General features: G+C 49.6%; 2 protein-coding genes across 4 annotated transcripts in view; one reads left to right on the plus strand and one right to left on the minus strand.

Moving 5' to 3' along the window:
* The window catches only part of SUPT6H (SPT6 homolog, histone chaperone and transcription elongation factor), a 33818-nt gene extending 20661 nt beyond the window's left edge, over window positions 1–13157 (plus strand). Inside the window, exons 24-37 of the mRNA XM_079798096.1 lie at window positions 1159–1286; window positions 2391–2598; window positions 3085–3232; window positions 4734–4876; window positions 5771–5911; window positions 7161–7356; window positions 7745–7983; window positions 8786–8899; window positions 9069–9193; window positions 10811–10923; window positions 11178–11255; window positions 11348–11514; window positions 11917–12104; window positions 12387–13157. Coding sequence (XP_079654222.1) covers window positions 1159–1286; window positions 2391–2598; window positions 3085–3232; window positions 4734–4876; window positions 5771–5911; window positions 7161–7356; window positions 7745–7983; window positions 8786–8899; window positions 9069–9193; window positions 10811–10923; window positions 11178–11255; window positions 11348–11514; window positions 11917–12104; window positions 12387–12573 — 2175 coding nt within the window. The 3' untranslated portion in view covers window positions 12574–13157. The remainder of the gene's footprint in view (window positions 1–1158; window positions 1287–2390; window positions 2599–3084; window positions 3233–4733; window positions 4877–5770; window positions 5912–7160; window positions 7357–7744; window positions 7984–8785; window positions 8900–9068; window positions 9194–10810; window positions 10924–11177; window positions 11256–11347; window positions 11515–11916; window positions 12105–12386) is intronic.
* A 161-nt stretch (window positions 13158–13318) lies between these two features.
* PROCA1 (protein interacting with cyclin A1) lies at window positions 13319–23266 on the minus strand. Of its 3 annotated transcripts, XM_079798099.1 has the most exons (6): window positions 22974–23266; window positions 18802–18888; window positions 17427–17504; window positions 16482–16617; window positions 16039–16197; window positions 13319–15952 (listed from the first exon to the last, which is right to left on the minus strand). In XM_079798099.1, exons 1-6 carry the CDS (start codon window positions 23059–23061, stop codon window positions 15295–15297), a joined length of 1206 nt encoding a protein of 401 aa, XP_079654225.1. In that variant the 5' UTR covers window positions 23062–23266; the 3' UTR covers window positions 13319–15294. The 3 variants fall into 3 exon arrangements, with proteins under 3 accessions (XP_079654225.1, XP_079654223.1, XP_079654224.1); XM_079798097.1 differs by lacking the exon at window positions 17427–17504 and having other exon boundaries at window positions 16482–16632; window positions 22974–23264; XM_079798098.1 differs by lacking the exon at window positions 17427–17504 and having other exon boundaries at window positions 22974–23263.
* Window positions 23267–24254: the final 988 nt, after the last annotated feature.

A 24254-nucleotide genomic window follows, 5' to 3' on the forward strand; every position in this document is an offset into this window, starting at 1 on the left:
TTGAAAATAGTTGGAAGAAGGTGAGAGAGTACTAGACACAAACCTCAGGATAATGGGTTTTTTCCCAATGGGAAGAAAAAGGATTTCAATCAGGCGTATGCAGGGAGATTCAAAAGTATTGGTAATAATTTTTTTTAAGGTGAGTGATGGGTACTTGAATATATGTTATCATTAACTTTTTTTTTATATATCCTCACCTGAGGATATTTTTCCATTGATTTTTAGAGAGAGTGGAAGAGAGAGCAAAAGACAGAAATATCAATGTGAGAGAAACATATTGAATGGCTGCCTCCTGCACACCCCCAACTAGGGCCCAGGCTAGGGAGGAGCCTGCAGTTGAGGTAGGTGCCCTTGACAGGAATTAAACCCAGGACCCTTTGGTTTGCAGGCCGATGCTCTATCCACTGAGCCAAATTGGCTAGGGCTATCATTAACTTTTAAGCCATACATTATAACATAGTTCATTAAAATAATTTTTTAGTGTGCTATCCCTCCCAGGAGCATGCCCACACCTTTCTTCCCTCTGAGGTGTGCATCTCCTAAACTCTAAAGGTCTCCACACCACTCAACCAGGAAGTAATGGGCAGTGGCAGCTCGTCCCAGGCTAACCTCTGAACCTGTCTCCAAGACCCCCTTTTCTCTGCCTTTCCAGTTAACCAAAGCAGCCCAGCCTACGCTCTCTTCTGTTGCTGCTTTTGTCCTAAGCCCTTCCTTGGTTCAGTTCCCAGCTTTAATAAATGCACTCTCACGCCCTAACTGGTTTGGCTCAGTGGATATAGAGCATCAGCCTGTGGACTGAAAGGTCCCAGGTTCAATTCCAGTCAAGGGCATGTACCTTGGTTTCGGGCACATCACCTGTGGGAGGTGTGCAGGAGGCAGCTGATTGATGTTTCGCTCCCATCGCTATTTCTAACTATCCCTCTCCTTTCTCTCTGTAAAAAATAAATAAAATATATTTAAAATAAATAAATAAATGCACTCTCACAATAAAAAATAAGTAAGTAAGATAAATTTTTAGTAGCAGTCTGGTATAGTGCTCATTTAGATAGTGGGCTATAGGGACAGAGTTCTTACCAGGAGCGTTTCCCAGAAACCTGAAAGCAGGCTGGGAGGTGGGGCCTGCCCACTGCTCTGGCTCACTCCAGACCTCTTCCCTAGATCCTGAAGCAGAACAACACCAGGCTTGAGAGCCGGACCCAGCTGGTTACCATGTGCCACATGGGTCCTAAAGTCTTCATGAATTGTGCTGGCTTCCTGAAGATCGACACAGCCTCCCTGGGGGACAGGTGATGCCCTCTGCCTGGATAAACCAGGAGGAAATCCCTTGGGTTTTGTTTGGGGACTTGAGGGGATTAGGGCTGCCAAAGGGCCACCAGCCTATTTAAATTAGGAAATGTTTTAAAGGTGAGGAACCTTTATTCAATCAAGAGCTTCTGACCTATGGAAAAGATCAGTTCAATTATGTGAAGCTTTTTTGTGAGAGAAACATAAGAACCAACTTAGTTTATAAATTAAGAACGGAAAACATAAGATTTTATTCATTAAACAAATTGTTGTTGCTGTGGTGTGTTGTGGCTTGTAAGGGTGGGAATAGCAGGAGCAATGGAAAAGGAGTGGGGATATGAGGAAGTAAGGAAGGGGGGAAGTGATTCAGTATGTTTTGAGATGATGTTATTGAGAGAAAGTTCTATTCGCTTGGACTTTGGACTTCACTATTGACCTCTTCCTCTCCAGAAGTTATCAACTCAGTCTTTGGAGGATCTTTTCCACGGGCACATAGCTCCTCATTCAGTAATGGAAATCAGTGGGGAAATAGGCTCAAGTTCTAAAACTTCATTTTCCACCCAGCTTTGCTGTAACACTCCACGAATAACATAGGTCCATGTGAGTGCACGGGCAAGACCAGCCTGGGAAGGCTTTATGGGGGAAAATAGCTATCAGCAAATTCTCAAAGGTCTTTTCCCCCTTTTTGCTTTATCTTATTAAGAGACTTACATAAGCTCATTATATAAAATTCAACATATAGAACTTTATGCAGAAAGTGGAAGTCCCCCATAATCCCACCCCCCAGAGATAACTACTATAACAATTGATGTATACTGCAACTTTTCTAAATTTTATTTTTGCTATGCATTTACTAACTACCCATTTACTGCAAAAATGGGATCATTTGGTTCATAGTGTTTTGCAGTGCATTTTCACATCAATATATCATGGCCATTTTTCCATGTCAGCACACATAGATCTACCTCATTCTTTTTAATGGCTGTGTAGTATTCCATTGTATGGAGGTACCCTAATTTATTTACCAGTTCCCTATTGGTGGACATTTAGACTGTTATTAGAAGCTTCTTGTTTTATATCCTGTCCCTTTTCTGCCTTTCCTTCAGTACTGACTCATATATTGAAGTCCTTGATGGTTCTCGAGTCCATCCTGAGACCTATGAGTGGGCCAGGAAGATGGCAGTGGATGCTCTGGAATATGATGAATCAGCTGAAGATGCCAATCCTGCAGGAGCCCTTGAAGAGATCTTGGAAAACCCAGAGCGACTCAAGGACCTGGACCTGGATGCCTTTGCAGAAGAACTGGAGAGGCAGGTGGGTAACAGTGGAGAAAGCCTGGCATAAAAGCCATCCCAAGTGGCATGGTTGGGAGGACTTGGGCAGCAAGTCTCCAGAGAAATCCCCAATACTATGGGTGTGAGAAACTTGATTTTCTCTTCTCCCTCCCAATGCCGTACTGGGTTTCTTGAAGAAGTTTTCAGTCTACTTGTTAAGGAGCCAAGGCCACTACACTCATTGTGGGGGTGAGGGGGAGCTTGCAGGGATTCAGTAATAGAGTTTCTTCCTAGGCCCTCCTCCTTGCCAACAGTGCAGCTTCGTGTTTATCTCTTATACATTGGGGTTCTATGAAGCCTTTTTATCATAGACCAGTGTTCCATGGGAATTGAAAACCTTTAGTTAATCTTAGGGGAAAGAGAAGCCCTGACAGGAACCACCTGGCCTACTGCTTTCATTGAAAGACTCAGGCTCAGGTTGGGGAACAGGTGCAAGGCTCTTCTTGATAATGGGCTTCTTCCCTAGGGATATGGTGATAAACACATCACCCTGTACGACATCCGGGCAGAGCTGAGCTGTCGGTATAAGGACCTCCGGACAGCCTACCGCTCTCCCAACACAGAGGAAATCTTCAATATGTTAACCAAAGAAACACCAGAGACCTTCTACATTGGTAAATTCTGGATCTGTTTTTAGGTGGAGGAGGATATGTAGGGGTGAGGAATATGTGCTTACGGTACACATGTAAATCAAGCAATGATTCCAACTTTCACTATACCAGGGGAGCTTTTAGAAAGATTATAGAGCCCTATCCTGGCCAGTGCAGCTCAGTTGGTTGAGCATTATCCTATGCACTAAACCAGGGGTCCTCAAACTTTTTAAACGGGGCCAGTTCACTGTCCCTCAGACCATTGGAGGGCCGGACTATAGTTTAAAAAAAAAAAACTATGAACAAATTCCTATGCACACTGCTAAGTCGGCTGCTAAGCAGGACAAGCAGTGGTGGCAAAAACACCCGGCGGGCCGGATAAATGTCCCCGGCGGGCTGCATGTGGCCCGCGGGGCCGTAGTTTGAGGACCCCTGCACTAAACAGTCACCAGTTCATTCCCATTCAAGGCATGTGCCTGGGTTGTGGGCTCAATCCCATTAGGGGGTGTGCAGGAGGCAGCTGATCGATGTTTCCCTCTCCCTTCCTCTCTAAAAGAAATATTTTTTTAAAAAATCAATAAATACATTTAAAAAAAAAAAGATTATAGAGCACTAGACTGGAAGTCAAAGCTGAGTTCAAGATCACATTATGGCAGTGATGGGCAACCTTTTGAGCTTGGGGTGTCAAACTTTGCCAAAAAAGTGAGCATAACTCGGGTAGTGTGTCACTTTGAGGAAAAAACATTATTTCGCAAATGTTTCATCCTCAGGAGCAGCAAATGTTTTATCCTCAGCATGCGGCCGCCTCAGCGGCCGCGTGTCATCCGAAATGGCTACGCGTGTCAGTGTTGACACGCGTGTCATAGGTTCGCCATCACTGCATTATGGTGTGGTTTTGTTTTTTTTAAATATATTTAATTGATTTTTTACAGAGAGGAAGAGAGAGGGATAGAGAGTTAGAAACATCGATGAGAGAGAAACATCCCGACCGGAATCGAACCTGGGACCCTTGAGTCCGCAGGCCGACGCTCTATCCACTGAGCCAAACCGGTTTCGGCTGGTGTGGGTTTTTTTTAATATATTTTATTGATTTTTTTGCAGAGAGGAAGGGAAAGGGAGAGAGAGTTAGAAACATCGATGAGAGAGAAACATCAATCAGCTGCCTCCTGCACACCCCCTGCTGGGGATGTGCCCACAACCAAGGTACATGCCCTTGACCAGAATTGAACCTGGGACCCTTAAGTCTGCAGGCTGACGCTCCATCCACTGAGCCAAATCAGTTAGGGCGATCATATTATGTTTTAAACTTGCTGTAGAATCTTTATGAATTCACTTTTAAAAGCCTGATTTTCTCATGTCATCAAATCAAGGGAAGACCTTCCTTTTCAAAGATGCAAGAGAAATCAGTTCAAATGCTGTAAGACAAGTGTTCTGTCATTAAAAGATGGTGGGAAGAAGTGGCCTCTCCAGTTCTCTCAACCTGCGCTCCCTGTTCTTCCCTTCCCTGTTCTCACCCCTCCTCCAGGAAAGCTCATCATCTGCAACGTCACTGGCATTGCCCACAGGCGTCCACAGGGTGAGAGCTACGACCAGGCAATCCGAAATGATGAGACAGGGCTATGGCAGTGCCCCTTCTGTCAGCAGGACAATTTCCCTGAACTAAGTGAGGTATGTGCTGCAGTGTTACCATGGTCACTAAATTTCCTTGAGTTGATGGTCTTAGTGCCCTCAAAAGGAATAGGAAAGCGGGAGTGTTTAGATAATGCTTTACCAAATGAATACACGGAGAAGGAAGAGGACTGGAACATATACAGGTCTAACATGATGTCCCTCCATATGCTAGTCAGAAATTATCTATATGCTTTTTTCTACTCTGGCTCAGCCCTTAATCTTTGTTTCCCATTCTCTGGGCATCTAGCTCAACCAGATTAGAGATATGAGGACATGCATTTCTTACCTGCAGGGTAGGCACAGTGTCCCTATGCTAGTTAGAGACTCCCTTTCATTTTTTTGTTCTCCAAACACATTTTTAATTTTTCCCACATTCTTCTAGACATCATCTGCCTTTCTCATGGTTAGAACTCATTAGAGCCACCCTGAAAGCTTTTTCTGGGTCTTCAAATGTTAGGCAGACTGTAAAAGACCATTTCTCTGCTTTACCCAATAAAGAAGCTGTTGGGATTTGTCCAGAATGTATAGAAAGCCAAGGGGCAACTGGTTCACTGAAATGAGTTCTGAGGAGACTGACATTGATGTTTCTTATGCCCACGAGGTAGAACAAAATGGGAGGGAGGGCCACCGTTTCAGCTAGAAGAATGTATAGGTTAGGTTAACATAAAAGATTGACCTGATAGCCAGTGGTGCCATACATGAGTTATGAGTCAAATAACATTGGGGAATTTCACATTTTATGTTGGTAGGAGTGGCTAACTCATTGTGTTTTCAGACCACGATACCAGGTGTCAGTGGTAAAATAAATTATAACACCCTTGGCAGCTCTTTTCTGAATGTGTCATCTCCAGAATCTTAATGATCAGGCTTCTCTCCCGATGCCCTCTTTAGGTCTGGAACCACTTCGACAGCGGCTCATGCCCAGGCCAGGCTATTGGTGTCAAAACACGGCTAGACAATGGTGTAACCGGCTTCATCCCCACCAAATTCCTCAGTGACAAAGTGGTAAAGCGGCCAGAGGAGCGAGTGAAGGTAGATGAATGACTAGGCTAAGGCATCAGTTTTCAGCTGCCTAAATTGGGCTCTCGTTAACATTGGGCTGTCCACACCAGAAGTTAGGCTCTGTTCCCAGTGGCTGCTGGTAGGGAGAGAATTTCAGGGGGATTTATAACTAGCTGAAAGAAGCCAGGGCAAGAAGTATTGGAGTGCTTTTGTTCACTGCCTTGTGAAACTGCAAGTTGCCAGCCCTTTGGGAGAGGGCTCTCTCTTCCTGTGTGGGAAGCTGTGATTTAGTCCAAGGGGCAGGAGGCAGGGCCCAGCATTAAAAGCTGGGAAACACAAAGCCAAGTTTCCTTTCGGTTCCAGTATTCTCCTGCCGTTAATTATGTATATACACACCAGGCACCAGCACTTGACTTTCACATAGGTTGTCTCTAATCTCACCGCCTTATGGGGAAGGAAATAGTACCTTCTCTTTTCAGAGAAATTCTGGTGCCTTTTCCAGGATTACTCAGTTTGTAACATGGCTGGTCCTGGATCTGCCAATTCTCTGGTTCTAAGAGTTGTGAACCCGAGAACTGTAGACTTGGGAAGGCTGGGCAACGACTCTGTTCCTGATAAATGAAGCTAGGGAGATTTTCAAAAGGAGAGCTATGCAGAGTGATTGGCTTTTGCCACTGTTTAGACCAGTGGTTGGCAAACTCATTAGTCAACAGAGCCAAATATCAACAGTACAACGATTGAAATTTCTTTTGAGAGCCAAATTTTTTAAACTTAAACTTCTTCTAATGCCACTTCTTCAAAATAGACTCACCCAGGCCGTGGTATTTTGTGGAAGAGCCACACTCAAGGGGCCAAAGAGCCGCATGTGGCTCGCTTGCCGCAGTTTGCCGACCACGGGTTTAGACAGATGGGTTCAATCAAGTTAAGGGTAAAGTATAAAAACCAGCTCTTATTTTCCTTCTCCTCCAAAAAGGGCAGCCAGACTTTGACTACCTCCTAGGAGCAGTAACTAGGCAACTTTATGGGAGAAGGGAATAGTGCCAGTAACAGGCTAGACCCTAGTAGACTCCAGGTGGTTTTCCTGCCTAGAGTAGGAGGCATCTACAAGACACAGCCAGTAGTCTGCAGATCAGACTCAACCCTGAACTCATCTGCTATTCAGTAGGTGGCTGGCTTTGGGCAAGTCATTTCATCTTTCTGCCTGGGCTTTGATTTGTAAAATAGGGCATTGGGCTAGGTCATCTTTGTCCCTTCCAGCTCAAATGTTCTGTGGATCTAGGTGGGAATGACTGTTCACTGCCGCATCATGAAGATTGACATCGAGAAGTTTAGTGCAGACCTGACCTGCCGCACCTCAGACCTCATGGACAGGAACAATGAGTGGAAACTGCCCAAGGATACCTACTATGACTTCGATGCTGAAGCAGCAGACCACAAGCAGGAGGAGGACATGAAGCGGAAACAACAACGGACCAGTGAGTGCCCACTACCACGCCTGTGCACCCAGGTCTTGGCACCTCTCTCTTCAGGATGCACGTGCTAATGGAAGTTCCCTTGCTCAGCCTCCCGATGGGAGTGAGTGCTCAGCTTGGAGGTGCTGAGGCCCAGAGGCATCCAAAGGGAGTCATTGGCAGGGCTGGAAACCAGGGTCTTCTTGGGTCACATTTTCTTTGCTAATGCATGTGACTCCTGTCAGTACCATAGGAACCCAGGTGAACACATCTTTACATCAGAAAGTGCAGGCCCAGAGAGGGTGAAAGAGTCTCAGAATTTAATAGAGGGCCAGAAATTAAGCCATGGTTTGTCACAATGCTGTTGGTCCCCAGTTCCATCACCTGATCTATACTTTCTTGCCCTCTTCAGCATATATCAAGCGGGTAATTGCACATCCATCCTTCCATAATATAAATTTCAAACAAGCAGAAAAGATGATGGAGACCATGGACCAGGGAGATGTCATCATCCGACCAAGCAGCAAGGGTGAAAATCACCTGACAGTGACCTGGAAGGTCAGTGACGGCATCTACCAGCATGTGGATGTGCGGGAAGAGGGCAAGGAAAATGCCTTCAGCCTGGGAGCCACCCTGTGGATCAACAGTGAGGTGAGAGCCAGCCCCCACTCACTTCCCATCCCCACGCCTGCTTCAGAAACAAGCCATTTCTGGCCACTTCACCTAACACTGGTAACTTGTATGCATTACATGCATGTATTTTAGCTACACAGAACACCAAATAGGAGGTTGGTTGTGAAATGAGTCGTTTGATAATAATTTTGTATATTTGCCCCTTCGTCCCTGTCCTCCAAATTTTAAAATAGACTACCTAAAGCCCGGCCGACATGGCTCAATGGTTGTGTTGACCTATGAATCAGGAGGTCACTGTTCCATTCCCGGTCAGGGCACGTGCCAGCATTTCAGGCTCAGTCCCTAGTGTGGGGCATGCAGGAGGCAGCTGATCAGTGATTCTCTCTCATCATTGATATTTCTATTTCTCTCCCTTCCTTTCTGAAATCAGTAAAAATATGTTTTAAAAATAATAATAAAATAAAATAGACTACCTAAAGAGAGCCAGTGGAAGAAGAGGAGAAAATACATGCAGGCACATGCACGTGCGCACACATCAAATTTCTCTGTCCTTTTTTCAATGGGGTGAAATTTCATGAAGTTCTCTTGTTCCCAAGCACAAGGGAGAATCAAAGCTTACATGATTTTGTGCCTTGTAAGCTTTAAATTTGAGCACAACTCAAACAGGTGGATAAATTGAAGAGGCTTTGCAATGGAGTGAGGCTACAGCAGGACTGGGAAGTTCACCCCCTCCCAGGAGTTTTATTCTGAGTAGATTTGATGAAGGGCCAGGCGTCTCAGATCTAGATATGATACGTGGGCCTTTACCTTCTTCCCACAGGAATTTGAAGACTTGGATGAGATTGTTGCCCGCTATGTCCAGCCCATGGCATCCTTTGCCCGGGACCTTCTGAACCACAAGTATTATCAGGACTGCAGTGGTGGGGACCGTAAGGTGAGCCCAGGGCCCCTTGAGGGAAGACATCACCCAGTCACTTAAGAATGTATGATTTCCCTTCAGTGTAGGGGTCCCTCAGCTGGTGAAGGAGGTATACATGTATGCGCCAGACATTGTCTACCAAGCATGCTGTTATCCCAACCTCTCCCCCTCATTCTACCCCCAGAAATTAGAGGAGCTGCTCATCAAAACTAAGAAGGAGAAGCCCACCTTCATCCCTTATTTCATCTGTGCCTGCAAGGAACTGCCCGGCAAGTTCCTACTGGGATACCAGCCCCGGGGTAAACCCAGGTGAGCACTGGTGCTGAGAAGGTGCTGCCGCTGGGGTCCACAGACAGGCTAGCAGGGGAGATAGAGGCCCTGGAGTACTCTCTCTGGTTCTGCCTAACTGCCTTTTATCTGTTTAGAATAGAGGCGGAGGTTGGAGGTGGGGTAAGAGAATGATGATTTAGAGACAAAAGGCAAAGATTCACTAAGAAAAATGCTTTTCTCAACCCTTTGCCTCTTCTCCCCTTCCCAATGAGTGATGGAAATCATCAGATGCTCCATCCACCTGGCTATCAAAGATGGGGCCAGCACACTGGTCTCTCCCTTTCACTGTCTGCTTCACCCTAGCCAGGGCTTCTGTACACCGCGACTTGCTGTTGCTATAGTGTGCTGACTTCTCCCCACACAGAAGGGGTAGATCAGGAGAGCATCTCTTCTCCCTACCTTTGACCTGCTCTGCTTCCTTTTTGTCTGACCAACAGGCTGGCCTTCCTAGGTATTCTTTAATCTGGGACTCTCTAGTGCTCATACCAGCCTTCTCTACTCCCCCATCCTCCCTTTGGCCCTTAGCCAAGGCCTGTGCATTTCTGCCCTAATTCCTATGCCTGCACGTGACGCACAGCACAGGCAATATTAGTAAGGGACTCAGCGGCCAGATGACAAGAAGCTCTGGACTCTGGACCCTGCATCGTCTTGGGCACAACTGAAATATCTCGCTCATATCCGAGAAGCCTTTTCTGACTTATCATCATGTTTTCAGAGGTTCACAGCCAGGGATCTTTGGGGTTGGAAACTGTCCCATGAGAAACAGTTGAGCAAACAGGACCTTTAACCAGGAGCAAAGGCAATGTGATAACTTCTTGTGGGAAAGGGCACAGACTTCTTGTGTTGCCGAAGGAACACTTGAGTAGATGATTTAGAAAACATGTTTCAGTTTAATATAAATGAGAACTTGGTCATACTTAGCATTGTCTGTAGACAGCTGTCATTTTTTGAGCACACGTCTATTTTAGGTGTTGTGTGGTAAGTGCTTTACATGCACTGTCTCATTTATTCTTCACTCCCACCCTATGGGTTTAAGTGCTGTTATACTCATTTTATACATGAAGCTGAGATTTGTATTAGTAACTTCGGACAGTCATTTAGGTGATGAGTGGCAGAGACAAACTGGAACTAGAACTGGGTGTGAGCCCAGAGCCCATCCTCTTATCCACGCTCTGGTCTGCAGTGTTGAATAAAGGCAGACTAACCACCTTCCAGAAGCACTTCCGGATTCCAGTTCATGGGGAGTTGTGTTTTGCTGCCCTGGGAGACCTTTTCCAACCCTGACTGTGGCTTCAGTTTCACCCTGACCTGCAGGGTGCTGCCATCACACGGTGGCCAAGGATGGTGGCCCAGCCCCCGAAGTCTTCCTCTGGCAGCATGTATGTAGCACACCAGGGACTACTGACTCCTGGCCTTGACTGTACTCTGCTCTGCACACCTCACCTCCCCAAAGTCAGGGTCAGGGACCGGCTCTTTCATCTCTTCTTTCCCCTAGCACCCAGTGTGACTACTTCACGTGGTGGAGATCTGTTCTGGCCGCTTTCTCATGGCTGGCCCCAAGTGGTATCTGATGCATGTTTCCTTCCAAAATCCCAGGATAGAGTATGTAACGGTGACTCCAGAAGGATTCCGGTACCGGGGCCAAATCTTCCCAACTGTGAATGGACTTTTCAGATGGTTTAAGGATCATTACCAGGATCCTGTACCGGGTGAGTTGTGCTCTCTGACTTCAGGGCTGTGGCTGGAAGGATACCTCGGCTCTGAATCAGGGCATCACTAACTAGCCTTCTGTGAAAGGGGGTGAGGTACAGCTGTCACTGCAGCTCTGTTTCTACTCCAACCTCTTAGCATCAGGAAGTTCTTCCATCCACTTTGCCTATGTAACTTAATTTTTCTCAGTACCTCCTTCAGTTCCCTGAATTATGAAACCAGAAACATAACTGACTCTGCCTCTTTCCGGTAGGAATCACTCCCAGTAGCAGCAGCAGGACCCGGACACCTGCTTCTATCAATGCTACCCCAGCGAACCTCAACCTTGCCGGTAAGGAGCTCCCGCCTAGGACTGTGACTCAGAGGGATGAAGCTAGGACTTTCACCTCTAATGTGCCCTCTTCCACCTCCTTGTGCTTACAGATCTGACACGGGCTGTGAATGCCTTGCCCCAGAACATGACCTCACAGATGTTCAGTGCCATTGCTGCTGTGACAGGCCAAGGACAGAACCCTAATGCCACCCCAGCCCAGTGGGCCTCCAGCCAGTATGGCTATGGTGGCAGTGGAGGGGGCAGTAGCGCTTACCACGTACGTGGCTTGGAGGGGAAGCTCTTTGTGGAGGGGGGGAATAATGGAAGGGAACAGTCCATCCTTTACCAACCTGTGTCCATAGACTAGCTGCTGGCAGTGCCCTCCTTTATGCACAGATGGGCCTTATCTACAACATCATCTTTTTCCTCGGGCCCGTTTGAGGGGAAAGGGAATAAGAGAAGGTCTGATCTTTCTGCAGAGTCCTTGGGATCTTTGGGACCCTGAAGCCACCAGAATCCTCAACTGTCAGGACCAGGAGGCCCTATCGTTGTGCCTGGTCCATTCCATTGGCCTCCCTATCTGCTCAGGAGAGGGTCAACTGGAAAGCTTTGCAGAAATTCATGGGAACCTTAAGTATGCCCCAAACCCATCCCCATTTAACTGTTCACTCTTCTTTAGGTGTTCCCAACGCCAGCCCAGCAGCCAGTGGCCACACCACTGATGACCCCCAGCTACTCCTACACAACCCCGAGCCAGCCCATCACCACACCACAGTACCACCAGCTACAGGCCAGCACCACCCCACAGTCTGCCCAGGCCCAGCCCCAGCCCTCCTCCAGCTCTCGGCAACGGCAGCAACAGCCAAAGTAAGTATATGGGTGGTGCATGGAGCAGGTTAGTAAGGGCGGTGCTGTCAAGAGGCCAAGGGGATTAGCATAGGCAGGTGCTCTGGATCTTCTGAGAGCCATGACCCAGGTGATGTTCCCATGAGGACGCATTCTGGGAGATGACAGAAGAGGGCAGTGTGGCAGTTGGCCACAGCTACTGACCATAGGTATGAAGTCCACTTCTGCAAGGGTGGATGTTCCCCAGTGATTGTTGAGCCTTCTAGTGTTCCAATCTGAAAGGCCCCTTCTTCTCTCTTCCAGGTCCAACAGCCACGCAGCCATCGACTGGGGGAAGATGGCGGAGCAGTGGCTTCAGGAGAAGGAGGCTGAGCGGCGGAAACAGAAGCAGCGGCTGACACCTCGGCCGTCCCCCAGCCCTATGATTGAAAGCACCCCCATGTCTATTGCTGGCGATGCCACCCCGCTCTTGGACGAGATGGATCGGTAGGGGGCCTGCTCCCAGGACTCTGATTACCTCTGAGGCTGGGAGATGCCTGCCTCATTCCCTGCCCCTCCTTTTCTGTCCATAAAGTGGCGTGAATTGACGTTCTCTTTGGTGGTCAGCCTGGGTGGGTGACAGGCTGGATGGCCTTTTGAACTTGAGCTCAATGTACGCTAGGCGACAATTCTCCCATTCCAGGCCCTCATCGACCACCTTTCCTGGGACCAGGCTGGGAAGGGAGTGTGGCAGGGAGGAAGCGGAGGAAGATGAGAATAAGAGTGGAACAGTTTTGTATTCTACTTCCCTATAAGCCATTTTGAGCTTCTGCCCTTACCTGACTCTGGGCTGTGACCGGGCAGCAAGCTCAGCACATGAGTCTCCCCCAGCTCTTATGGGGAGACAGATGCTATTTATTCAGTTTGGGGCAGGAGGAAGAGGACGGGAAGTATTTCTGACCTTAATGCCAACAACTTGGTGGCTATCGAAGCAGGATTGTAGGGGACATAAGGTTGCAGTGCTAACCTGCCCAGCCCCCTCCTGGCCACCCTCACCCACCTGCTGCCACCGCTGCTTCCTGCCTGTCATTTGAATAAACAGTGTTTCTACAGAGCACTTGACAAAGCCTCTCTCCCTCTCTCTGGTTCTTGAGGGGTGGCTTTCAAAGCAGTGTTTGGAGCTCTGAGGGCTTCCGACTCCCTCTTCCAGGCCATCAGAAAGGCAAGTTACTCAGAAGCAGGTGGCTTCTGCACCGGATTGCCTGATATCACATTCCTGTTCCACTTCCCAGTCCTATGACCTTGAGCGCACTCCTGTTATCTCTAAGCCAGCTTGTCAGTAAAGGAGATGGTGATACCTACCTCATCAGAGCATCTGTGAGGACAGATAGAAAGAATGTGTGAAGTGCTTGGCCCAATGCCTGGGACCTCATAAGGCCTCAGTAAATGTTAGCTGCTATTATTTCTACTCACACACAGCCACTGCCAGCCACTGTGCCTGTTACAGACGGTCCCCAACTTAATGATTCAACTTAAGATTTTTTGACTTTACAGTGGTGCAAAAGCTATACACGTGCAGTAGAAACTGTACTTCAAATTTTGAATTTGGCTCTTTTCCCGGGCCAGTGATATGCAGTAGGATACTCTCCTGATGCTGCATGATGCTGGGCAACAGCAGCCGTGAGCTGCAGCTCCCAGGCAGGCGAGCAGTCACCAGGGTAAACAACCGATCAACAGTGTGTTCATTGTGCTAGATCAAGCATGTCAAACTCATGGCCCACGGGCCACATGCCTCATTTATGTGGCCCGTGTTAGCCTTTGACTTTGACATGCTTGTGCTAGATGCTTTTGCCCAACTATAGGCTAATGTAAGTATTCTGAGCACGTTTAAAGTAGACTGGGCTAAGTTGTGGTGTTCGGGTGTTAAAAGCATTTTCGACCTAACGATATTTCCAACTTACAGTGGGTTTATCAGGACGTAAACCCATCATAAGTCAAGGAGCACCTGTGGACTTCTTTGGCACAGTTGAGAAAGGCCACAAGTAAATCTGGGTTTCTCACCCTGAGCCCCTGCACCCCTCTCTTCCTTTTTGCCAGCTGGGCCTGAATGTCTGGCAGTACTTCTACAACAGTCAAGTGCGTCTGACCCAGGATGGGCCCACACTTGCCTGCCACACATAAACACTGGCCCTGGGAAAGGGAGCTGGGCTGTTGCAGGCCAGTTCCCAGGCCTTGGTCCTTTCCCCAGCCCCACAGCCTCTTTTATTCTGGACTCTGATCTCCCTGTGTTTCTTCCCAAAGGTTTTGTCTCATAGCTCTGTGAGTCGGGGCTGGGAAAGTGAGGCTTTCCCTCTTCTTTTCCTCTGCTTGAGGCTCAAAAAAGCCACTTCTGCCCAAACTTGGTGAGCTCCCTTCCTTGCCTTTTTTTTTTTTTTTTTTTTTAATTTGAGAGAGGGAGAGGGAAAAAGGGAGAAACATCAATCAGCTGCCTCCTGCACTCCCCCACTGGGGATGAGTCTGCAACCCTGGCATGTGCCCTGACAGGGAATCGAACTGGTGATCTCTCAGTGCATGGAATGACACTCAACCAATTGAGCCACACTGGACAGGGACCTTCCTGGCTTTTTCTTCATTTAAGATCTCTGGCTTTTGGCAAGAGTTGGGGGGAGAAGGGGAGGGGTTGGCCTTTAGTCAGGAACTCAGTTCAGTTCCCTTTAGCACAAAAGGTGTAGAGGGCCTCATAGGAGCAGGTCCACAGAGCTGGTAAGATCATGTTCCCTTTGGTGCTACCAGCACCTTCTCCAGGGCCACTTAAAAGAGGGGAAGGGTAGGCACAGTGGCAGAGGTTAAAAGGTTCAGTTTATTAGGGGTATCGTTACAGATAATCCCGCCTGTCCCAGAGTGGATTTAACACAGACCAGCCTCCCAGTAGATGGGAAGCCTCCTTCCCTCCTCACCCAGATGGGCTCTTCTGCCCTGGGCCTAGGATGTTCCAGAGAAACAGGCTGTTACAGTGCCCCTCCCTGCCCTTCCACCTACCTTCCCATGGCCTTCCTCTTGGAAGACGGACTGCCCTACAGAAACCCCTGCAGGCCCCGAGCCCCTCTGCTCCAGCTATGCCCAGAGCCCCCCCCTCCCCCCAGAAGTAGCCCAGTTAGAGGGAGAGAGAACAGCAGCAGTGGGTCTGGGACAGGCATGATGGCATTTATTCTTCACCCTGGTCGCCCTGGCCTCAACTGAGATTGGGGCTTGATACTGGGGGAGATTTCCTCTTGTTGACCTTCTTGATTGGAGAGGGTTTTGCCCCAAGTTTCTTGGCCTGGACCGCGTTCTTCTCTCTCTTTCTGGGTGATGACTCCACAATATCCTCGCTGGAGGGCCCCTCCTGCCTGGGGTCATTGTAACTGTCCTCACTCTCCAGGTCTTCCCGGCTCTCTGGGCTGGATTCTGACAGCCTGACCAGCTCCCTTGGGCTTATTGATCTGCTTAAGTCTGGAGGTGAAGATTCTGATTTAACTGGGCCTTTCTTTTTAATCAACTTGCCCTTCTTGATTTTTTTCTTCAGCTTTGCCTTCTCATCTGTCTCCTCCTCATCTTTCTCTTTTTCCTTTTTCTTCTTGACCTTCTTGATAACCTTGCTGCCCTGGGACTTCCCTGTGGGACTCTCAGAGCGCCAGATGGTAATGGGAGCTGCCGAGTCTGGTGTGCCGGTGATCGTGCCCATTCCTATGCCTTTGTCAGCGGGTGTGGTGGCGGTGGGCCCCACCTGGGTCGGGATGGGAGGTCTGCTTTCTTCCTCCTCTTCTTCTTCTTCATTTAGGTCATCTCTAAATTCGTGGTGGAGGGGATGGTGGATCACTGCCACAGAGACAGGCCTGTAGCTTTTGCACCTGGGAGGGAGGACAGGGAAAGAGAAGGTTGGCAGAGAGTGAGGGCCAATGCCCCACAGTGCCCCCCTCAGCCTGCCAGCACTTACCAGCCATACCAGAACCGCTCCACATACTCTTCCTCGGGGATGAGCTCAAAGCAAGGGGTCTGGATGATGTCGAAACAGGTTGGGCCCACATCTCGGGAACAGGTTGGGCCTACATCTTGGGAGCTGCTGCTGTTTGTCTTCTCTGAGCAGTCCTTCACCCTGCCACACGGAACTCAGCCTGGCTCCCATACCTCCAGGACTCCCCGGGGGCCCAGAGCCTGAAGCACAGTGGGCTTTCCAAGTAGTAACTGCAGCTCAGCCCAGGCTGCCAAAAAACCTCCTCCCCTTTGCTCTTGGAGCAGAGCCAGGTTTACAAAGCCAGGGTTGGGCTGGCAGTGCCTGGTCAGAGTTAAAGGAGGGGACCGGACCGCAGTGAAAGTTTGGACCTGGCTCTGCCCTGGAGTCTCCTGGGCTGTAGATCTCCCAAGGAGGAGGGTCCTTACCTAGAGTCACAGTCACAGTGGCTGAGCGAGTGCAGGTGCAGGTTGTAGTGACCACAGTCAGAGGTGAAGGGGTGGATGACATGCCCAGTGCACTGCTTGTGATTCCAGCAGCACCTGTCAGTGTCCTTGAATTCGCCTAAGGGGTCGGAGTCTGGGTCATATAGGATTGGCGGTAGCAGCACATCTGTGGGTCTCTCCTTCCACAGCTCAGTCTACATGCTTCACCAAATTCACCTGCCACCAGCCACCCCTCCCCCCACACACACACCACAAGCAGCTGTTTCTACTTCATAGAACAGTAGTAATTCAGCCCCAAAGTAACCAGGTCTCAGCACTAAGCTTTCCCCAATCCACTGCGTGAATCTGTCTACCCCCTGCACACTCCCAGGAAGATGTCTCACCAAGGTCCTCACCAGATCCCCCTTGCTGCCCTATGACACCTGCCTCTTCCCTTCCCCTGCCTTCCATGGGAGCCTACCTCCCTGGAGCCCTCCACTGGCTCCTGCTTACCTCTCATCCAGCTGCTGGGGAAGCTGTCAGCTACCTCACTCCACAAGTGCCACTTCAGAGTCCCCAATGATAGAGCCAGCAACACAGCATCCTCAGTTCCTATTCTGCCCTGCACACGCCCAGGAGGCCTTCATCCGACCCCTCGCAGCCTCTCACACCATTCCAGCCCCAAGGACCACCACAGCATGGTGGCTCAAGCCTGGATGGGAGCTAAAGCCTGTTCTACCACTGCCATTACCTTTGCTTCTCCTGACTCTGGTCCTTCCCTTTTTCCTCCTCTCTCCTCCAGGCTCCTCTCTCTCCAGGCACTCTTCTCACGTCTCCCCCCTTTCCCTTGCTCACTCTGGATTCTTTCCCTGCTCTTTAATCATCAAATTCCCACTTCTCCTCCATTCTCTCTCCCCACTCCTTGGAGCCACAGATTGAACAACCCACCCCCAACCTGAGTCCTTCTACCCCTTGTAGGCAGCACAGATACCATGTCCACTTTGCCAAGGAACAGGGGAGATGCTGCTGGGGTGAGAACTGGGATTAAGGGAAAGCCCCGGAGAAAGGTTCCCACCTCTTTTACTCAACGGAATGCAAGTCCTGGACACACACTGGAGCCTCCCAGCCTCTACTCGCACTGCCTCGTCTCTGACCCTGCCTAAGACTCCAGTCTACCGATGGGTCTCCCCTCCAAAAGGTAAGCCCATGAAATGCCTCCACATGCCCAGGACCTCACACATCAAGGCAGAGGAGAGGACAAGGCACCTTCCCTGCAGGTCTCCCCTGGACTCTGACTCCACCCACCTTGGGAGGGAGAAGTGGGTGAACACCAATGACTTCCATAGCAGTCTGGCATGGGGTGCCATGGCTGGCTACTCCCCGCCAAACAGGCCAGGAGGATTGCACCTTTATCCAGCCCCTACAAGGTGTGAAACTGGGGCAAGATCTCATAAAACCCTGGCTGGGGGTGTGTTAGTCCAAGTGGCCTTAAATACTTGGGAGATGAGTAGACAGCAGTGCGGTCTGAGCCTTGCCCCACATTCCTCCCTTCCCTTCCCCCTACCAGGCTGTGAGGGTCCCAGGTCCCCATATACCCTGACCCATTTGGTGGCCTCCCTGTCTGCTTCCTCTCCTCTCATGTCCTTTCTTCATAAGTATGTGAGGCAGGACTTTGGAATACCACCACACCCTCAGCTTTCTTCAGCACCACTGATTTGGGGCAAAGGTCAGCATAGTGGCGAGTGTCCTTGAAATCAGATAGGCCTGAGTCCAAGAGTTGGCTCTGTCACAAGATGGGTTACTAAGGACCAGTCACTTTTCCGAGCCTTCATTTTTCTGCCCACAAAATGGGGATGATGGCACCCTGGCCACGTAGCTCAGTTGGTTAGAGCATCGTCCTGATATACCAAGATTTGCACAAGGTTTCAGGTTCAATCCCAACAGCAACCAATGAATGTGTAGATAAGTAGAACAATGTTTCTCCTCTCCCCCCCCCCCCTAAAAATCAATAAATTAATTTTAAAAATGGGGATGGTGGTAACCTATTATACAGGGTTGTTGGGAAGACTCAGTTCAAATGTCAAAGATATTTGTGCACCATAAAGTGTTATACAAAGGGGTGACTGTGGTCTCCAGAAAGGGTCCCTCTCTGGCATGAGTAGGGGGTGGGGTGGGGTGGGGCTGCTGGGTAACCCCTTCAGGACCAAACACTTCCCTCCCTTCTGCCTACCACTAGGTGTCAGCTTTCCCAAGTTAGCAGGGGTGGGTGGGTGGGGGGTGGGGGGGGAGGGGCCTCTGGAGCCAGAGATTCCCCTGGACCCACCTTCAGAAGAGAAGATAGATGCATCAGTGCTAGACGCCACGCCAGCCAGCAGACGTCCTCTTTCCCAGCTGGGTAACCTGTTTACATCTGAGAGAGAACAGAGTGGCCACAGGCAGCATCCCCTTCCCATGCCATTCATTCATCAAACATTTTCTGAGATGCCACAGGTGTCAGGCACCAGCTGCATCCAAGATGCAGATTGACAAAAACAGTCTCTGCTTTCAAGGTGTTGGGAGAGGGTTTGAGAAGAGACGCAGGGGCGGTATGTGGAACAGTTCATGACTGTGGTGTGATGCCAACACTGATAGTGAGGGAAATGGTGGGAAGGAGGCCTGGAAGCAGAGAACAAGGGCACCTAGAGACAGTGAGGGTATAGGGCAAGCATGTCAAACTCATGTGGTCCGAGGGCTTCGAGTTTGACCTGCTTGGTGTAGGGTGAGATTAGGAAAGGATTCTTGAAAGAAGCTTAACAGGAGCTGAATCTGGAGAAAGAATAGGAGTGAGCCAATCTAGACAAGGAAGGACAGACAGTTCCAGGAATTGTCATAGGGTGTGTGGAGCTGGGTCAGAGGTTGTCCGTCAGCAGAACTTCAACTGGGACAGCAGCTGCATCAACAGCCACAGGGGAGAGCCTGCGCTTAGTTTATCCTTTGGGGCATCAGGAGCTGAGTTCTGCTTAAGAAAGGAAGTTGAGCCCAGCCAGTGTGGCTCAGGGGTTGAGCATCAACCTATGAACCAGTAGGTCACGGTTCTATTCCCGGTCAGGGCATATGTCCAGGTTGTGGGTTTGATCCCCAGGGTGGGGGCATGCAGGAGACAGCCAATCAATAATTCTCATCATTGGTGTTTCTCATCTCACTTCTCCCTTCCTCTCTGAAATCAGTAAAAATATATTTTTTAAAAAGGAAGCTGATTACTTGGGGGACTTAAACTGAGCCTTCAGTGGCACTTGGTCATCTTTCTACAGTTCCCTGGTCAGCTCCTTCTGCTTTCCACAGCACTTCCCTGGAAACTCCTTTCCTGCTGCTGCTCCTTCCAGCAGATCATTTCACCAGCCTTATCTGCGGCTGCTCCCACCCTCATCAACGCTCCTCCAGCCTGGGGAAGCGTCCCTTCCTCCTGCCCAAAGCACCTGAACTCTAGGTCCCAGCCAGAATTTTGATCTCCTTATTTAATGGTTTGTTTTCCCCCTATAGGCTATGAACAACTTTAAACAAAGCACTCTGTGAACCCTATTTCTCCCTCTAACACTACTCCTCTTCCTTTTCAATCCAAGTTTATCCACTCATTTAACAGACATATTGAGTAGCTTTACTAGACACCAGAGGAGGCCCAGACCTTACCTTCAGTGAGCTCAGAATCTTCACCTGTCTCTATTCCAGCCACCTACACGTGGCAGCCACCCCTATCAAATTAGCCCAAGGCAAAGGCTATCAACAATTTCCCAATAACCACACCCAGTGGCCTTCTTTTTGTCTTATCTCACTTGACCCTGTTAACCAATGAATCTCTTCTGTATGCTCTATTCCTTCCACTTCCATGCAAACCTCTCTCATTCCTCTCTTTTTTTTTCTGACAAGCTCTTTAGTTCTTTCCTAACTCCTCTGCTGTACTCCTTAAATTGATGATCACCAGGTTTCTGTTTTACTCTACTTCTCAGAGTAAATGTCATCCACCTCCATGGTTTCAGCATCCACCAATAAAATGACATAATTCTGGATGGGTCTCCAATCCAGACTGCTTTGCTGAGCAGGTGGCCAATACCTTCTTGGATGTTCCCAAACATCTTAGACCAACATGTCCCACATGAACCTACCATCTTCTTCCTACACTCCATGAACCACCCCCTCTTATATCTTCCACTTCAGACAGCAATAGACACCACAGCTAGAAATCTAAGAGTCACCCTTTCCCTCACTTCTATACCAACTTGATGACCAAATCTTGTCATGCCTATCTGCTCCCACATCTACCTCTGTCTTGGTTCACACCCTCATTATCTCTCACCAAGACAACTGCAGTAGCCTCCTGCCTGGCCTCCCCACCTCCTGTCTCACTACCCTCATGCAGTCCTCACAATGCAGCCAAACTGAGTTTTCTAGATGCCAACTGGTCTACCATGTTCCTCTTCTTTAATAGCATTCTACTGCCTTCAAGATGATGTCCTTATCTTGTCCCCACCCCAGGACCAGTGCCCTGGTTCCTTTCTCAGTTATCAGCTCCTCCCACTCATCCATCCCCTTCTCCATTCCTTCTCTCCTGCCTCCCACGACCGAGAAATACCTGCTCATCTTGGAAAGAACAATGCTATCAAAGTAGAATTGGTCACACATGTCTTGTGCCCCTTTACCCTGCCAGGGTACCTCATGCATTTATGGCAACTTGAGAATAAGACCCGTATTTCATCTGTTTCTGGTTCTACAGATCCTGGGACATAGAAAGTACTCAGTAAGCCCTAGCTGGGTAGCTCAGTTGATTAGAGCATTGTCCTGATATGCCAAATTTCGGGATCCATCCCTGGTCAGGGCACATACCAAAGTCAACCAATGAATGCATAAATAAGTGGAACAATAAATCAATGTTTCTCTCTCCTATCGATATTTCTCTCTTGCTCTCTCCCTTCCTCTTTCTCTAAAATAAAATCAATAAACATATCCTTGTGTGAGGATTTTAAAAAAAAGAAAGCCCTAACCGGTTTGGCTCAGTGGATAGAGCGTCGGCCTGCGGACTGAAGGGTACCAGGTTCGATTCCAGTCAAGGGCATGTACCTTAACTGCGGGCACATCCCAAGTAGGAGGTGTGCAGGAGGCAGCTGATCAATGTTTCTAACTCTCTATCCCTCTCCCTCTCTGTAAAAAAATCAAAATAAAATAAAGTACTCAGTAAATATTTGTTGATTGAAAAAAATACATGAGCCTAGTTGGTGTGGCTCAGTGGGTGAGCATGAACCTATGAACCAAAAGGTCATTCCCCTTCAGAGCACATGCGGGGGTTAACGACTCGATCCCCAGTAAGGGGTGTGCAGGAGGCAGCTATTCAATGAGTCTCATCATTAATGTTTCTATCTCCCTCTCCCTTCCTCTGAAATAAATAAAAAATTTTCTTAATTACTACTGTATTCATTGTGTTTTTTTTAAAGGTCTATATGCAGGTTCCACTAACTTCCTCTAAGTCCTGATAATCGCGTTTGCCAAGGGGTGGGATTTAGTAATTCTCAAATCTGCGGAAGGCAATCTGCTCTCTAGTTTCACAGGAAGAACGAGGGAGCTCCCACTGAAGCGGCAGTCCAGAGCTCCTGCAGCAGAAGTGATTGAGGTTAGAGATGGGGTTGGGAGAGGGGGACTTCATAATGAATGAGGAGGGTAATGATTTAAAAGAAAGAGGGAGGTGTGTGGCCTCCTTCTCCATAGGACATTAGTCAGGGCGCAGGGACCTAACTCAAAACTCACAGGTGATGTTCATTTGTACAGAAGCCTCTCAAAACTCACAGGTGATGCTCATTTGTACAAAATCCTCCCAGTCCTGCGGGCGAGGAGCTCCCCCCGCCCTGGCAGTACAGGCGGTGGGATTCCAGGTTCGACACTGGAGCAGATGAATGAGGGAGGTAGGGAGGGAAGGCGAGAGGGAGAAAGAAAGGGGGGGAAATAACAAGGAAGGGAAGAAGGGAAGAGGAGGGAGCAATGCACGCACAGCGTGCACGCGTCTCCTAGGAAACGCCACCCCGGCCCCGCCCACGTTTGTAGGCGATTGTGATGTCACGCTGGGAGCCACCAGATTCCTCGCCCTCAGAGTCAATAGAACCCAAGCCCCGCACTAATAGTCCGCCCAAGCCCCGGCGACAGGGTGGGCGCTGGGCCATGGGCTCCAGCCCCGCACTAATTGGGCTACTGCCCGGGCCCTTAGCTGCTGCACAGCGAGGGCTCCCGGCCCTACTAACAGGAGTTACAGCTCCCGCTCCAGCCAGACCCGGAGGTCATCCCCAGGCCCTCGGGACTCCAGTCCTCCATCATTGGTCCGCGGCTCGCCGTGAGCCCGCCCCCAGGCTCTAACCCCGCCCCAGCCTGCCCTTGGCCCCGCCTCCTTCATCAGGCTCACTAGGTCCGCAGGCCAGCCCCGGAGCCACGGCCGCGGGTCGAAGCCCTCCCCTAATCTCCTGCCCGCCCTCGCCTTACCACTGCTGCTATCATCCCAGATGTTGGCATTGTCCTCAGTCTTTTTCTTAGTCCACCTCTCAATGGTCATTGTCGTCCTCACCCACATCGCTCTCGGCCCAGTTCTTCCTCTCTACAAGACTCTGGCCCGCAGAAGTCCAAACCTGAACCTCAGCTTGGCCGAGCCAGCCGTAAACCCCGACCTCAGCTTCGCCCCCTCAGCTCTGCCTCATGCTGGTGCCACCCCTCCACCCACTTTCCCCAGCCCCGTTCTAAGCTGCGATGATGTCTTCTCAGCCCAAGTCTAAGCTCCAGCCACGCTCTTCATCCGGGGCACCCCAGCGCCTCCCAGGCTCTTCCCTCTTGGTTCCACTTTAACCTTAGTACCTCACCTTTAATCTCAGGCCCAGACCTTAGCTAGGCCGCTCTGGCCCATCCTAGTTCCTCTCCAGATCTACCCCTAGCTCTTAACTCTTTTCTGCCCCCTACCCAGACTTTAGCCCCGCCCCTAGCCCCGCCCCATCCATTCTCTCAACTTCACACTTCGCACCGCTCCCGGCCCCTCCCAATCCCTTCCGAACCTCGTCGCGGCCCTTAGCCCCGCCCCCAACCTACACGTGACGCTCTCCCTGCGGCCTGGGGAGCGACCGCTTCCAACCTCCACCCCGCTATCCCGGCTCCCGGAGGTTCCTCCAGGCCTGGCGGAAGGCCAGGGTCACTCGCTCTCTCTCCGCCAGCAGAGTCCTGGGATGACGACTGGATGTCCGATCCCAGCCCCAAGGTGGCGCCCACCGCCAGAGCTTCTTCCCAGTATTCCCTTCCAGCCCCCATGAGGCACCCAGGCCCAGAGGAATACTGCCCAATAAAGGTCTTAACAAAAGGCAGGGTCTTGGTCAATTTCCCCCCAAAATTATAATAGTTAAGGGTTTTGAGCTCTTCCTATGTATAAAGCTCTTCCTATATGTCAGTGCTTTATCTTACTTCAGTCACACAACCTTATGTGTCTCCATAGGCTTGCCCAATGCTGGGAGCAGGATCCACTGTATCCATAGTAACCGAGGACACACATCCTTCCACCATACACCCCTCACACCCTTAAGAATAGCATGCACATGCACATTGCGCATGCTTGTATCACACATATAGCACACATAACAAAATCTACTCACCACACACAGACTAATACAATATGCACACACCCCTCACAGAGGCTACCCAGAATACAGAACCATACCCCCTGCTCCCCACATTTTACTCAGCACAAACACTCCACAACAGTATTGTGGTGCAGACTACACACAC

This window comes from Cnephaeus nilssonii (assembly GCF_951640355.1).
Source record: "Cnephaeus nilssonii genome assembly, chromosome: 19".
NCBI lineage: Eukaryota > Metazoa > Chordata > Mammalia > Chiroptera > Vespertilionidae > Cnephaeus > Cnephaeus nilssonii.

Coding starts and splice junctions, on each gene's coding strand:
- PROCA1 (XM_079798099.1), bottom strand. CDS start 23,061: ATGTGGGTGAGGACGACAATGACCATTGAGAGGTGGACTAAGAAAAAG. Junction 18,889..22,973: donor CTGGGATGATAGCAGCAGTG/GTAAGGCGAGGG, acceptor GTTCTCTCTCAG/ATGTAAACAGGTTACCCAGC. Junction 16,198..16,481: donor CACTGTGACTGTGACTCTAG/GTAAGGACCCTC, acceptor TCCGTGTGGCAG/GGTGAAGGACTGCTCAGAGA.